General features: G+C 49.0%; 8 protein-coding genes across 8 annotated transcripts; 3 read left to right on the forward strand and 5 right to left on the reverse strand.

Annotated features, from left to right (window-relative positions):
* Positions 1-329: 329 nt before the first annotated feature.
* On the reverse strand, positions 330-2,542 carry N7487_010056 (uncharacterized protein; the record flags this gene model as incomplete). The annotated part of the gene is made up of 2 exons (XM_056877786.1): positions 330-586; positions 616-2,542. 2 exons carry the CDS (start codon positions 2,540-2,542, stop codon positions 330-332), a joined length of 2,184 nt encoding a protein of 727 aa, XP_056726366.1.
* Positions 2,543-2,881: 339 nt separating this feature from the next.
* Positions 2,882-4,384, forward strand: usgS (transmembrane protein UsgS; the record flags this gene model as incomplete). The annotated part of the gene is made up of 5 exons (XM_056877787.1): positions 2,882-2,939; positions 3,196-3,302; positions 3,357-3,529; positions 3,584-3,977; positions 4,028-4,384. 5 exons carry the CDS (start codon positions 2,882-2,884, stop codon positions 4,382-4,384), a joined length of 1,089 nt encoding a protein of 362 aa, XP_056726367.1.
* A 452-nt stretch (positions 4,385-4,836) lies between these two features.
* N7487_010058 (acetamidase/formamidase family protein) lies at positions 4,837-6,299 on the forward strand (the record flags this gene model as incomplete). Its single annotated transcript, XM_056877788.1, has 5 exons — positions 4,837-4,911; positions 4,962-4,980; positions 5,051-5,339; positions 5,390-5,666; positions 5,721-6,299. The coding sequence occupies 5 exons, from the start codon at positions 4,837-4,839 to the stop codon at positions 6,297-6,299; spliced, it is 1,239 nt and encodes a 412-aa protein (XP_056726368.1).
* A 496-nt stretch (positions 6,300-6,795) lies between these two features.
* Positions 6,796-8,166, reverse strand: N7487_010059 (peptidylprolyl isomerase; the record flags this gene model as incomplete). The annotated part of the gene is made up of 5 exons (XM_056877789.1): positions 6,796-7,736; positions 7,801-7,887; positions 7,942-7,951; positions 8,016-8,080; positions 8,151-8,166. 5 exons carry the CDS (start codon positions 8,164-8,166, stop codon positions 6,796-6,798), a joined length of 1,119 nt encoding a protein of 372 aa, XP_056726369.1.
* Positions 8,167-8,446: 280 nt separating this feature from the next.
* Positions 8,447-9,292, reverse strand: N7487_010060 (D-aminoacyl-tRNA deacylase; the record flags this gene model as incomplete). Its single annotated transcript, XM_056877790.1, has 5 exons — positions 9,264-9,292; positions 9,033-9,211; positions 8,940-8,982; positions 8,646-8,872; positions 8,447-8,578 (listed from the first exon to the last, which is right to left on the reverse strand). The coding sequence occupies exons 1-5, from the start codon at positions 9,268-9,270 to the stop codon at positions 8,447-8,449; spliced, it is 588 nt and encodes a 195-aa protein (XP_056726370.1). The 5' UTR covers positions 9,271-9,292.
* Positions 9,293-9,801: 509 nt separating this feature from the next.
* N7487_010061 (CNOT2/3/5 family protein) lies at positions 9,802-11,751 on the forward strand (the record flags this gene model as incomplete). Its single annotated transcript, XM_056877791.1, has 3 exons — positions 9,802-10,056; positions 10,137-11,614; positions 11,691-11,751. The coding sequence occupies 3 exons, from the start codon at positions 9,802-9,804 to the stop codon at positions 11,749-11,751; spliced, it is 1,794 nt and encodes a 597-aa protein (XP_056726371.1).
* Positions 11,746-12,066, reverse strand: N7487_010062 (uncharacterized protein; the record flags this gene model as incomplete). The annotated part of the gene is made up of 1 exon (XM_056877792.1): positions 11,746-12,066. One exon carries the CDS (start codon positions 12,064-12,066, stop codon positions 11,746-11,748), a length of 321 nt encoding a protein of 106 aa, XP_056726372.1.
* Positions 12,067-12,742: 676 nt separating this feature from the next.
* Positions 12,743-13,090, reverse strand: N7487_010063 (uncharacterized protein; the record flags this gene model as incomplete). Its single annotated transcript, XM_056877793.1, has 1 exon — positions 12,743-13,090. The coding sequence occupies one exon, from the start codon at positions 13,088-13,090 to the stop codon at positions 12,743-12,745; it is 348 nt and encodes a 115-aa protein (XP_056726373.1).
* Between the last annotated feature and the right edge of the window lie 688 nt (positions 13,091-13,778).

Raw genomic sequence — 13,778 nt, forward strand, 5'->3', positions numbered from 1 at the left:
TTCAGGCTATATAGAATGGAGATTGAAAGAGCGTATTTGTATCAATTAATTATTCGTTTCTGACATGACCCCGAATTCCCGTCAATGAGACACGCAACGCTAGAATACAGAAATTCAGTAGAATACAAACCATGCCATATATCCACCCATGAGCCGTGCAAATCAGTGCCAAATATCATAACAAGAAAAGAAAGCATTAAGATGGTCTGTGTAGAGAGAGGGGGAATACAAAGAGTAAGCATTAAATCGACCGTAAGTTGGGGGGAAAGATTCAGATGAAGAAGGGAAAAGAGTAAGAAAATTAAAAGACGGGCATGTCAACCATCCAACTAGTCCAGATCCCAAGGGTCAAGTTTCTTGAAGATTTCAGCATCCTCGTACTCTGAGGAAGTTTGAGGCTCCAGCGGAAAGCTGAAATCATCCTCTGTGGCTGGATCCTTCCTTGTTTGCCGGAAATGAGAATTTGGCTCACTCGGTGTTGAGGTGATGGTCGGCTGGATAGTTGGGTTGATGACAATGCGCGCAGCGATGTGGAGGAGAATGACAAAAAGATAGGCAGGGGGGGGATTAATACTAGCGTGATAGCCTTGGAAATGAAGGATGAGCCATCATCACCGGATGGTTGGTACAATGCCGAAGAATGAGGCATGGGGGAAACGTCACGCTCTCTTGTGGCTTTTGCCCGTCGCCGGAACTCGGCACTCATGTGATCGAAATCAGTATTCAATGCAGTGGTCTTGGCATGAGAGTTTGGGCGTATTTGAGTGTCCGAAGATGCATCCGTGAAACGACTTGGTCGATTCACATTGCTTGTAGGAGCCATTGAGGGTGAGGTATCCGAGAACGCATCTGCAAAGCGCCTGGGCGGATTGTTCGAACTTGCACTATGCATTAATGGAGGGACAGGCGCGCTGATTGGGTTTGGGATATCATCGCTTTGAGGAATATTGAGTTTCGGGTGCTGTGATGTGCTGCACGGATCCGCTGGTGCTGATTCCAATCCAGAAATGATGTATTTTGTGCTCGAAAGATTGAAGATTTCTTCTGACTCTGGCAGATCGTGCCCTCCCACGGATGTAGGATGAGTAGAGACTGAATCTGGCGACTGGGGCTCAGCAGAATGGAATGACTCGGGGCTGGAAGCAAAGGAGACATCATGGTCAACCTCCGGTTTAGGTTGAGTGGCGGGTTGAGCGGGTTGAGCGGGTTGAGCGGGTTGAACTTCTTCGACGTTCATTAAATTCTCTTCTGGTACTGCCTCAGCTTCGACTACACTGGTGGTTTCCGCATGGAATACAACTTCCTCAACTTCCTCCGGGGTCTCAGCAGCCAATACTGCGTCAGTCTCGATTGAGACGATGGGCTCTGCTTCAACTGCAGCCTTGCTGGCAGCTTCCGCTTGTGATATAGCCTCTGGCCTGGGTTCAGGCTCAGCCTCAAGTTGCGCTTCAGCTTTGAATCCAGCATCTAGGATAGGTTCAGATTCAGGCCCAGCTTCAACTCCGCCGTCGCCTGGTAACTTAGGTTCGGGTGGGTCTTTAACCTTGGGCTCATGATCAATTTGAGGTGCAGCATCAGCACTATGTGCATATTCGGGCTTGGGCACAGGTTCAAAGTCATCGTCATCCCCTGAGACTGATGTAGCCTCAAACTTTGCAAGCAAGCTAGTGAAAGTTTGCGGTGCTTCAGACACCGAGCGCCTAGGGGGCCCAAGGTATGGGGAAGGACTCAAAGCTTCAACAGGAGATGATTCCTGATCGCCGGGAATAGCCTCCAAAATTGTACTGTTTGCTTTGTTCGAGGTGAAACAACTGTCATCAGTTAAGTTTCCGTCGGTGTCGTCCCCGGTGCTCATGGAATCGATACAATCCGACCTGATCGAAGAGGGTGATGGTGTCTCTCGCGGAGGTTCTAGGACAGTTGGTATCTTTTCTCTCCGATCTTTGGGTTGCCAGGCCTTTTTGCGCCGAGGTGCCATCGCATCTGTTGGGAGCTCAACGCTGAAAGCGCGTTTGAAAGGACATGGCGTGACCTCATACCGAAGCACTGTTGGCAACGCGGCCTTCAGATCCCGCACCAAACTCTGGTCGTCTTCCGTCTCGTATGGTATCTCGATGCGATAGTATGTAAGAGGGCGAATGCGTAAAACAAACTTTGACACCCCGTCAACACACCAACACTGCGAGTTTTTCAGGATCGCATGGACGACATTTCCACATTTCAGAAAGGCCGTTGAGCCATGAACCTTTTCCAGCCTTAGTGGTGCAGTGGCGACTGTCCTTTCAGTTGCAGAGCGCCAGGGGAGTGTTTCGATGGTGTCAACCGGGTAGTCGAAGTCCGATGGCGCAGAACTGGAGGGAATAGGGGCGAGCGCTCTTGGGGAGAAATGCACGATTTTCGCAGACGGGTGATAAAAAATTACATGTTCGGGGGTATTTGGCACACTCGAGCGACGTTGCGCGAGAGGATTTAATTTGGTGGGAAGGGTGAGGGAGCGGCGGAGGGATTGTATCTGACCTAGCTCACTTGGAGACTCGGGCATGATTCATGGATGCGATCAATAATGGATAAAGGAGAGCCTGTAAAGATATTAATGTACAGACATGTTTGTACAAGATGCTAATGCGAGAAGCCAGGGTATCCAATGCAAGAAACGCAGGAAACGGGGCTTATCTGCAGTGTTGCGCGGGGAGATGCACTGTTGCCTCAGGCCAATGACATCAGGTGACCATGACGCAGCTTTCAATGGAGACCAGGCATCCACAGTTATTTCGGTTTCACTCTCAAGAATGCATTATTGCTAGCTTCTTAACTATTTCGACAGTCCTGGTCTTCTACGCAGTGGTATTCCTCGGGATATTTTACAGCTTTGAAAGCCACAATGTCGAGCTTCGAGCCAAACGCCGTGATCCGCGGCTTCCAGCTCACAGTGGTAGGCAGTATGTCACTCTATACCCTTTGTTTATATTTCCCGACCATTCAGGGGGATTGGCTTGAAATGCCTAGAAATCCCTGGCTACACAAGAAATTCTATCAACGTCTCCAATGCTGTATAGCGTCGGAGTCGGCTTATGCCAAGACTTTGATCAAGGTGCTACTTGGACTGAATTTAGCCAGCCACATTTTGTCATTCGCCTTGGAATGATCGTCTGAATGGGAGATTTATTTTGGACCCTTGCTAACTGAAGCTTGTAGCTGTTCGTGCATTAGCGAATCCTGAATTATTCAAGTACGACCATTTCCGCCAAGCAGCTCTCGCAATAGCCATCGGCATCGTGATTCAGTTGATCATTCAAATTCCAGTATGTTTTTAAAGTGTCCTACGCTGATTAGGGTATTTCTGACTTCAATTCAAGATCCTCAGCGTGAAATTCTCAATCTACATTTTATCATGGGTGATCGACATGGAGCAAGCTGTTTGGGACGACAAGCTTCTCAATGGATTAGAATTTATGTCCAAGTCTGTCCTTCAGGTGCCATTTTTACTTATGACCCTGATGCGATATGTGACGCCTACGCTGGATGAAATGTACGTTCTTTTGACAACACACTCATTGACAGTGTAAGCTGACCATCTCCCTAGCTTCATGCAGTCCATTCAATGGGTGGACATGACATACGTTCAGAAACATAAAACCGAGGATCCTGATCACCTACGCTCTCTATACTACCCCAATCTTGTCCAGTACTCGGCCAAAGGTGGCTCCAGCGTTTCTCGCCCAATTCCCCAAGCACTGAAGTCATTCTTCAATCGCTATGCGAAGAAGATTGGTATGATGCTTGGTATATATCTTCTGTCGATGGTTGTAATCATCGGTCGGTTCGTTATGCCCGCAGCAAGTTTCTACACATTCCGAAGCCATGTCGGCTCCACCCCCGCGGCTGTCATTTTTGGCGTAGGCTTGATTCTGCCAAAGCACTACATTGTCACGTTTCTCCACACCTACTTTGCTTCGCGCAGTCTGATGCGCGAGCTTGTAAGTCTCCTTACCCTCCAACCCTTGAGAATTCTGTTAACAACGTCTAGCTCGAACCGTACTTCTGGCGCATCAAGTTCACCCCCGAGCAAAAACGCCGGTGGTTCCGCGACCGAGAAGGTGTTCTCTTTGGCTTTGCCTTCGCTTTCACGGTTCTTCTGCGGATCCCATACATTGGCGTGTTGATGTATGGCGTTGCTGAGGCATCTACGGCGTACCTTGTCACCAAGATTACCGACCCGCCTCCACCTCCTGCTGAAAGTGCAGACTTTGCGGAAAGCCAAGTTACCTGGAAGAACAAACATGATTTCTTGCGCTTATCTCTCGATAATCTTGACAAGCTCAATGTTGACACGGACGAGCACGATCAGAAGGACTCTGGCTCCCCGGGAAAGAAGTTTACTTGAGAGCCGTTAGTATTAAAATTTCCACAGCAAGGATTTTATTCACAAAGTAGATATGCACCATGCACATCAAGGCATTATTAGCATATAAGGCGACCGTTCCACAATTTTTCTGTTGCCTTCCTTTAGAAGGAGCTTAATTACAAAAATACATTTGATCTTCAACTCTTGGTATTCCCGTCGGGGTCCATAGGGCGCTAGCTTATCAACCGTTGATATGCGGGATAAAGCGATGATAAGCCGGATCTCCAACGACGTAACTGTTATTCATGGCCACATGTAAATGGACCGGGCATCTGCGGGGTAAGACTCTTATCGTGAGGGGGTCTAATTCAGAATATCTCGGTATATTTGGGGTTCCCAGCTTGACCTGAGCCCGAGGTTTATACTTTCGCCAGCCTATAGCTACTGCCTCAATCGCATTAACCACTAACAAACCTACCATAATTGCAAATATGGGTATCAAGGGAATTCGTACTGCTCTAAAGGTTGATCTCAACAAGCCTGCCTGGGAACAGCCTGGCTTACATGTATGTGCTTATGTTCTTTAAGTCGTGAAACATTGCTAAGTCCCCGATAGAACAGATGGCATCCAGACGGTATGTCAAGTCTTGATTATAGCAGTCTCATTGAAGACAGTTACTCTAATACAAACGCTTAACTCTCTAGTGCCGGCCCACGGAAAAATCGCCAACAATGAAGTTGTCAAGATCGAGTGTCTAGATTGGACTGGAGGCCAGATCGGAAATAATGACTCGGCCGACGATATCAAGAATGTAGACCTAACCCAAATCCATTACCTATCCGGTCCATTCGACATCGAAACCGCAGAGCCTGGCGATGTTTTGCTCGTTGAGATTCAGGATGTCCAGCCCTTTGAAGACCAACCATGGGGATTCACCGGAGTCTTCCACAAAGAGAATGGAGGAGGTTTCCTCGATCAACTGTATCCCGAAGCGTATGTTAACACTAATATGATGACATACATCGATGTTAACATTATCACAGGGCTAAGGCGATTTGGGACTTCGAGGGAATCTTCTGCTCATCTCGACACATCCCGCATGTTCGGTTTGCAGGGCTAATCCACCCTGGAATCCTGGGATGTGCTCCATCAGCCGAAGTGCTGGCTGAATGGAATCGACGAGAGGGAGAGCTTATTGCAACCAATACTGTTGCTGATCAAATTGTCGCTCAGCCACCGAATCCTCAGAATGCTCATGCAGGCAGTGCTACCGATGACGTGAAGAGCAAGATCGCTAACGAGGGTGCCCGAACCATCCCAGTGAGACATTACCATACACAACAAAACCGAACCATATACTCATATATCTACTAGGGCCGCCCCGAACATGGAGGTAACTGCGACATCAAGAACCTCTCCCGCGGATCGAAAATCTACCTCCCCGTCCACGTTCCCGGTGCCAAATTCTCCGTCGGAGACCTGCACTTCTCGCAAGGTGATGGCGAGATCTCATTCTGTGGAGCCATTGAAATGGCCGGTGTAATCACATTGAAGTTCACAGTTATCAAGGACGGCATGGCAAAACTAGCCATGAAGTCACCAATCTTCCATGCAGGCCCCGTAGAGCCACAGTTTGGCCCTGGGCGATACTTGACATTCGAGGGATTCTCTGTCGATGAGAATGGCAAGCAACATTTCATGGATGCGACAGTCGCCTATAGACAAACCTGTCTCCGGGTTATTGAGTACCTCCGGCGCTATGGCTATAGTGATTATCAGATATATTTGCTGCTCAGTTGCGCGCCGGTGCAGGGGCATATTGCCGGCATTGTCGATATTCCAAATGCTTGTACCACGCTTTCGGTGCCGATGGATATCTTTGATTTCGATATTCGGCCTGAAGCGGATGTGGTCAAAAAGGAGATGGGAGCTTGCGCTTTTGTGACAAAGTAGGATACTCGGCAACGGAAGGGGCAGGCAAGATGGGCATTTTGAAGTTTGCTTTGGTTGGATATTTCACTCTACCTCATTATATGTGATTTTTCTTTGATCAACAAGGTTGAAGCACCATGCAGTATATTTGAAACGTAGGCCAATGCTTGTAACCATACATAGCGTGTGGTCTGGACCCAGCCATGATCATACTACGATCTTCTAGAAAAATGTTCTATCAACAGTAGGTCATAATTGAAAGATGTAATTTGGTTGTACTTTTTGGAGGCAATGTTATCCCCGACTATTTGAGTAAATCTTGCACTTTAAGCCTGACATGCTATGTCACAGGAGTCTACCATATGGAAGCTTACGGTATGGACTTCGCACAAAGAACAAGGCACATTGCCTGAATGATGTGATATCATACATCATGGGTCATTGTTGAACGAGCAGACCACGTCGTGAATCGTGATGGGAACAAAAGGGAAATGAGAATGAGTCAGTTTCAGACCGCTCAAGAGAAGAACTTCTTGGCAGCGGCCTTGTCCTTGGCCTCCCGGTCCTTGACGGTCTTCTTGACCTTGGCGATCTCGTTGATGATACCAGCATCGCCAGGAGCCAGCTTCTCTGCCTCCTGCAGATCCTTCAGCGCGGCATCCTCCTCCTTCAGACCCTCGTAGGCAACAGCACGGCGGTAGTAGGCCTTGGCCTTATCGGCATCCTTAGCCTTGGCCTCATCGGCGACTTGAAGGGCATATGTGGCCCAGTTCTGAGCCTGGCTGAACTTCTGGAGCTTGTTGCCGAGCAGGGAAGAGTTAGAGTGCAAAGTGAATCGGAGTGCCTTCATCTGCTCGCTCAGCTCCTTGGGGTCATTCTCCTCGGGCTCGGGGAACTCGTTCAAATAGCGCAGACCCTTCTGGTACTTTTCGAGACCCAGGTTGAGATTACCACTCTTGAAAGCAGCGTTGCCGAAACCCTTGAGGTCGGAAGCGATCTTGAAGCAGAGAGGTGCAGTAAGGGCCTCGCCCTGGTGATCCTCGGTGAAGTCCTCGTATGGGTCGCCTGTCGCATCCTGCTGGCGCTTGGTCGCGTTCTCGTAATCCTCGCCGGTAAGCTCGCCGCAGTCCACGATAGTCACGTCCTGGAAGGGCTTGTCGGACTGAGTCTTCAAGTTCTCAATCTTGCGAATCACACTCTTGCCGTTGATGACCTCACCGAACACGACGTGCTTGCCATCGAGGTGGGGAGTGGGGACGGTGGTAACGAAGAATTGACTGCCGTTGGTGCCGGGCCCAGAGTTGGCCATGGAGAGCAGGAAGGGACGGTCATGCTTGAGGTCGAAGTTCTCATCGGGGAACTTTTCACCGTAAATCGACTCGCCGCCGGTACCGTTGAACGCAGTGAAGTCACCACCCTGAATCATGAACTGCTTGATCACACGGTGGAAAATTGAGCCTGAATGGGGACACTGCGGTTAGTGGGCGTCAACGCCATGGGGAGCGGGGTATTGCAGACATGCCTTTGTAGGTCAATTCCTTGCCCTGGGTGCCAATGCCCTTCTCGCCGGTACACAAAGCTCGGAAGTTATCCGCGGTCTTGGGGACAACTGTTGCTGTTATTAGTCATGTGCAAATTGTCAAGGGAGAAAATCATGTCGTACCATCGTTGAACTGTGTGACGCCCAGACGTTAGATGCAATCCAGACTCGGCATGTAGAGGATGCGGGTAACTTACCAGCTCAAATGCAACCCGATTAGGCTCGCTGTCACCGATTTTAATGTCAAAGAAGACACGGGAGCCTGCAAGCTTGTCAGCAACTGGACTCAATCCTTGCATTCCGCGGGTAGATGAACCCCGCACTGAACGTACGCTGAGCTGTCGCCATGACTGTGGAGTTGAGAGAGAGAAATTTCAAAAGTGGATAAGAATAGAGGAGAGAAACAAAGTTGATATGGTAGAGAGGTGGAGGAGAGAGAAGTCAGCGTTGTGGGGGAGTCCGGCGCTTGCGGTTCAGGAAGCTTCCATTGCGGGCACCCCAACTATGCTCGGACCACGGGATTTGTATAGAAGTTGTATATTGGGGGTATCTGCTAACATCTATTTACCTAGGTAGGTACAAAGCATAACTCTATCTTTATTTCTCTTTTTTGTTTCCCTCTTTTCTTTCATTGCAGCAATTCAGGTGGAATTTGGAATTCAAAAGATCCCTTGATTTCCTGTTCATCAGACTCTTTGTCTCCATTTTTCTGCTCCTTGGGTTCCTTTTTGGGGAGATTGGTATTGATTTCGATTGTAACCTAGAATGAGATCAGTCAGTATAGATTCAATGGCTGCGAGGAAAAGAGCTAGGAAGTTAAAATGTACCGCCGCGTCCTCGCTGCGGTAGTCTACACCCACCGGCCCGTCGTTCTTAAGTTCGACCTCCATCATGGCTTGGAAGACACCATTCTTGACCCGGTCTGGAGTATAGCCTTCCCGCATCTTATCATAGAAGAAGTCATAGATTTTGCGTGCTGGTTCGGGACCAGCAGCATCATGAAAGTCGGGTTTGTTTCCTTTCTTCATTTTTGCGTAAAGGGTGAATTGGGAGACTAGATCAGACAACGATTAGTATTGCTCAGCAATGTTCCAGGTAGATGGTAAGATAAAGAAGCATACCACATAGTACTTCCCCCTCAATATCCTTAACATTCTTTTTCCACTGTGATAATGTCAGTTGCTGGTCTCAGACATGATAGTTATTTGACTTACTTGTACTCCGTTCTCATCGGGCCAGAACTTGGCCTTTAACACCTTGTTCACGAGGTTCTCGGCATCCTTCTCAGTATCGTCTTTGCCAACGCCAGCAAATACAAGAAGACCCTTGCCAATAGAGGAAATCAACTCCGAATCGACTGTCACAGATGCCGATTTGACTCTTTGGATAACGACTGAACGGTATTAGTTGATTTTGGTATATCACGCAGGTCTATAGTTTCTCACGTTTCATTTTGGTGGCCTATAGGTCCTTGATTCTCGTCAAAATAAGAAACAGCTGGGTGAAGCTTCCAAGGTTGGGTACGTACCCGCGGCGTAGACAAGATAAGGCCGGTGATAGCGCTGGCACAAAATATTGCCTGCTGCTGCCCAAATGAGCTCGTTTAACTCGGGTTTTCAGCGCGAGTGTATTCTTCGGCGGCAATTGTGTACTTTTGAGCTGAGAAATCTAAATGCGACGTGTGACTTTTCTGTGTAAGGCCACGATCCCCCTCGCGCCGCCCTCACGTTCGCCTCCGCCCGTGACCGCCTACCTATTAGAGCATCCACGAAGCTTTCCACTCAAACGCGGAGAGGCATTCCATGGACTTCCGAGTCTCTATCCCTCTTGCTGGCAAACAAGTACTTTTACCCACAATCTCTCCTTCATAAACTCCGTCGATTGTGTCCTTGTGACCATTTTGGTCGAAAGCGCATCACCTCACCGTTCCGACAGCATTAATCCCCACGCCAGTGGACGGCACAGTCCACCAACGGGTTCACAATGGCAGCCCGAAAAACGCAACAGGAAATTGAGAAAACCTTCAAGAAGGTCTCCGAAGGGATACAGACGTTCGAAGGCATTTATGAGAAGATCCGACAGGCTACAAATCCCACGCAACGGGACAAGCTCGAAGACCACCTTAAGCGCGAGATCAAGAAGCTGCAAAGGTTCCGTGATCAAATCAAATCATGGGCCGCTGGAAATGAAGTCAAGGATAAAGCTCCTCTCATAGAGCAGCGGAAGGCCATTGAAGTGGTGCGTTTGGGTTTCCTAACTTGGTCCCACCATAGGGCCAATGCTCCCTCCAAGGGACTGCAAGCTAACACAGTCGATAGTGCATGGAACAATTCAAAGCCGTCGAAAAAGAAATGAAGACGAAAGCGTATTCGAAGGAAGGTCTATCGGCAGCTTCGCGACTTGACCCGAAGGAGAAGGAGAGAGTCGAGTGTTGCGAGTTTCTCTCTAATATGGTTGACGAGCTTCAGCTGAAGATCGAGGCCCTGGAGGCAGAGGAGGAAACACTTCATGCGCAAATGAAGAAAGGGAAGAAGGACACGAAGAAGGCGGATCGAATGGCCGACATCTCCCACGTTACAGAACGACATAAATGGCACGTAAACAAGTTGGAATTCCTCAATCGTTCATTACAGAACGGCAACTTGGACGTTGGTGCGGTACAAGATCTCAAGGAAAGTATCAAATATTACGTCGAAGAAGGAGGTAGTCCTGACTACTCCGGCGAAGATGAGACCCTCTACGATGATCTAAATATCGGCGAAGAGGTCGAGGCACAATTCGGCATGGGCGGCGAAGGTGATCGTGTATCATCACAAGATGCCCAATCAATCCAAGACGAAGAGCCAGAACCCAAACCAAAGGTCAAGCAAGAAGCGCCAGCAGCCCGAAGACCATCAACACAGATGAAATCGCCGCTGCCTGTTCTTGCTACCCTCCATCCATCTGCTTCATCGAGTGCCACTCCGGGCATGAAGCCCGCTCCTCTTCCTACCCGTCCCCCTGGTGAAACCCTCAAGTATGCCTCCGCCGCTGCCGCTGCTGCAGCAAGTGACAAAAGTGGTGTTGGCATTCTCCCTCTTCCCCCTCCACCAGGGTTCAGCCCGGCTTTGTCCGTGGCATTGCCTATCTCCAAATCTTCTACTGCTTCGCCTAGTGTGGCGTCTGCACAGCCTGTTTCAAAGTCAATAGTCCCACCTACTGTAGCAGCTGTTACAGAAGAGCTTGCTGGGCCCGTGCGACCGAAGATCCCTGCAAATGCAAATGCCTCATCGCCAGCGCCCGCAAAAGTGGAGACATCAACGAATGGCAAACCCGAGACAGAAGGAACTGAAACTGATGAATCGGTATATCATCTGCCCCCTGGTCTCCAGGACCTGCTCCAATCATTCGAGGTAACGAAGTCGCGTGCGTCGGCTAACCCATCGCCCTCTGTTCAACGTCTTCTCGCTACCTCATTGACGACATGCCCCGAGGCTGGAGATGCTGAAAAGCCACGTCACTACAAACCGCAGAACCCCTACAGCACTGCTCTCTACTATCCCCAGGAACCTCTCTCCATATTTGATGACCCTCGCTTGTACGAAACAGGGAGAATTGACACGGATACTCTCTTCTACCTTTTCTACTACCGTCAAGGGACGTATCAGCAATACCTCGCCGCCAAGGCGCTCCGAAACCAGAGTTGGCGCTTCCATAAGCAGTATCAAACCTGGTTCCAGCGTCACGAGGAGCCCAAGAACATCACCGAGGAGTTCGAACAAGGCACATATCGCTTCTTCGACTACGAAAGCACATGGTCAGTTAAAGCTTCCGATTGATTCCGTTCCCGTACCAACTTTACGAGCTCCCTCACTTACGAATGGCATCAACAGGATGAACCGGCGCAAGGCTGATTTCAAATTTGTGTACAAATACCTCGAGGATGAGTTATGAGGCGCCTTTGTTCTTTTTCTCCCCGTGAGCAACCCACCCGGGGTCTCCAAGTGCAGATGATTGATTTTTTTCACCCTGGATTCTGTTCACAATGTCTGTGGCTCGACGATATGATTCGATAGACTGGATGTTTGAGGCTATGGCGGGAACTTTGATATCTGTGGGGTCACGGTGGGCTGTCTTATCTTCTTTTACTGTTTTCGCAGGACTGGCATCAATGAGTGCAATGAATGGGCCTGGGTGATACGGGAGTTTCGTGTTATTTGCAAGGTTATCAATTGTTCGAACGATACAATGAATCCTTAAGTCAAGCATATTGTTGACTATATACATAATACGAGGTAGCCAAGTGGCTAAGCAGCCAAGCAGCCCAAGTAAAGTTCATTGCATGCTTCTGCCCCAGTCTGCCTTGCAGGTACCTGGGCTAGGCCTTGGGATGAAGTACAACTAGAAAAGTACCCAATGTAGTACATACTATAGGTACAAGCACCAAGCTGGACCTCGGGTCTGGGGTTGTCGGTATTTCCTCGTGTACACGTAGCTTTGCAGGTCTACCGTTGTCTCTATTGGGACAATGCAGGAGAGATGCAAGAAAATACGGGAAAATATGAGAAGAAAAAGAATAATAATAATAGTAATAATAGTAATAGGCATAAGAAGCAGGAAACCAGGGAAAGGGACACGGGGGCGGCACGGCTGCACTTTCACCTCATAACCACCAAGGTTGCCCAGGACCGGAAGCGATCCCAAATATCCCCGAATGAATCAATAAATTAAAAAAAAGAATAAAAAAAAGCACCAGCATATGACGGATCGCTTCACTTCTGTACAACCAACGGCGTGCGACGTCAGAGAACGCTAAGTCGCCAGCAAGCATTACGGGCTACACCTGCATCCCACTCGCTCTTTCAGACCCTTGGCAGACGCTAGCATGCAATGCATTTTTGAAGTGCGGGATTTTTCTTTCTAGAAGCCCGGGGATTAACGAACGCTAGTCGCTAGTCGCTACCTCGTCAGGGGCTGTGCGCGACCGCGACATCATCGGTCGATCTGCGATACGGGATTGGACGGGTTTGGGAATTGTGGGAATAGGCCTTGGCCAGGTTCTCCATGGAGATGGACATGTTCGGGAGCGCAAGGCTGGATCGCGGATCATTTCTGATAATATAACCGGCACGATTGTGCCGTGGGATATATCAATACATACGTCAATGGGTGGGTTTTTGGGGGGAATTCCCGGAATGATGTGCATCGTGAACTCGGACTCGCAGTTGAACTTGGACTTGAACTTATTCTTGGCCTTGATTTGGACTTTAGTTTGGACTTTCTTGAACTTCATGGTCTTATGAAAGCTTCGATGACCCCTGACAATGGAGCAGAAATTCCAGATCTCTCACGAAATGGCCAACGTACAAATGTACAACCCCTATGACGAACAACAAAAAGACCCGGGGGCCATGGCCGTCAGACACGAGCTCTTGGCAAGACGCTAGAAAGACACTAGAAGACACAGAGAATGGTCAACGTCCAATCATAAGAGGATCACCGTGAGGGGAAGTCACTGGGCACCCAAATGTCTGACCGCTGCTTATCAGCAAACCTCAACTCACCTCGACACACCTGATCATCCTCCAATCATCATCGTTCAAACTATCCAGGATGTGAAATGAGGGCTATGAGAGGGGCACGCTAGAAGGACCGTGGAATATTCGGCGTCAGCAACGATCCGCAGACAACATACAAAATCAAATTCCCGCATGCGAGGAGGCGGGGAGGCTGAGTGGTTTTATCCAGTCTGCTTCGAGTAGTTTTCTAGAAAACTGTTTAGTGCCATTTACTGTCCCTTTCACAGCCATTCACAGTTTAGTCCTGTTGTTGCTGTCCCGTGTCGACCAATACCCTACTCAAGCCCCCGGTCATGCTCCATATGATGGAGTTTCACGTTGGGCACATAAAAGGGCTCATGTCTCCATTGCTTAGGGGAATTATTTTGCACTTGAATCTTAAAATACTTGGCCCAAATCAAT

Source organism: Penicillium crustosum, assembly GCF_028827405.1.
Source record: "Penicillium crustosum strain IBT 35664 chromosome Unknown utg000004l_segment0_segment0, whole genome shotgun sequence".
Classification (NCBI taxonomy): Eukaryota; Fungi; Ascomycota; class Eurotiomycetes; order Eurotiales; family Aspergillaceae; genus Penicillium; species Penicillium crustosum.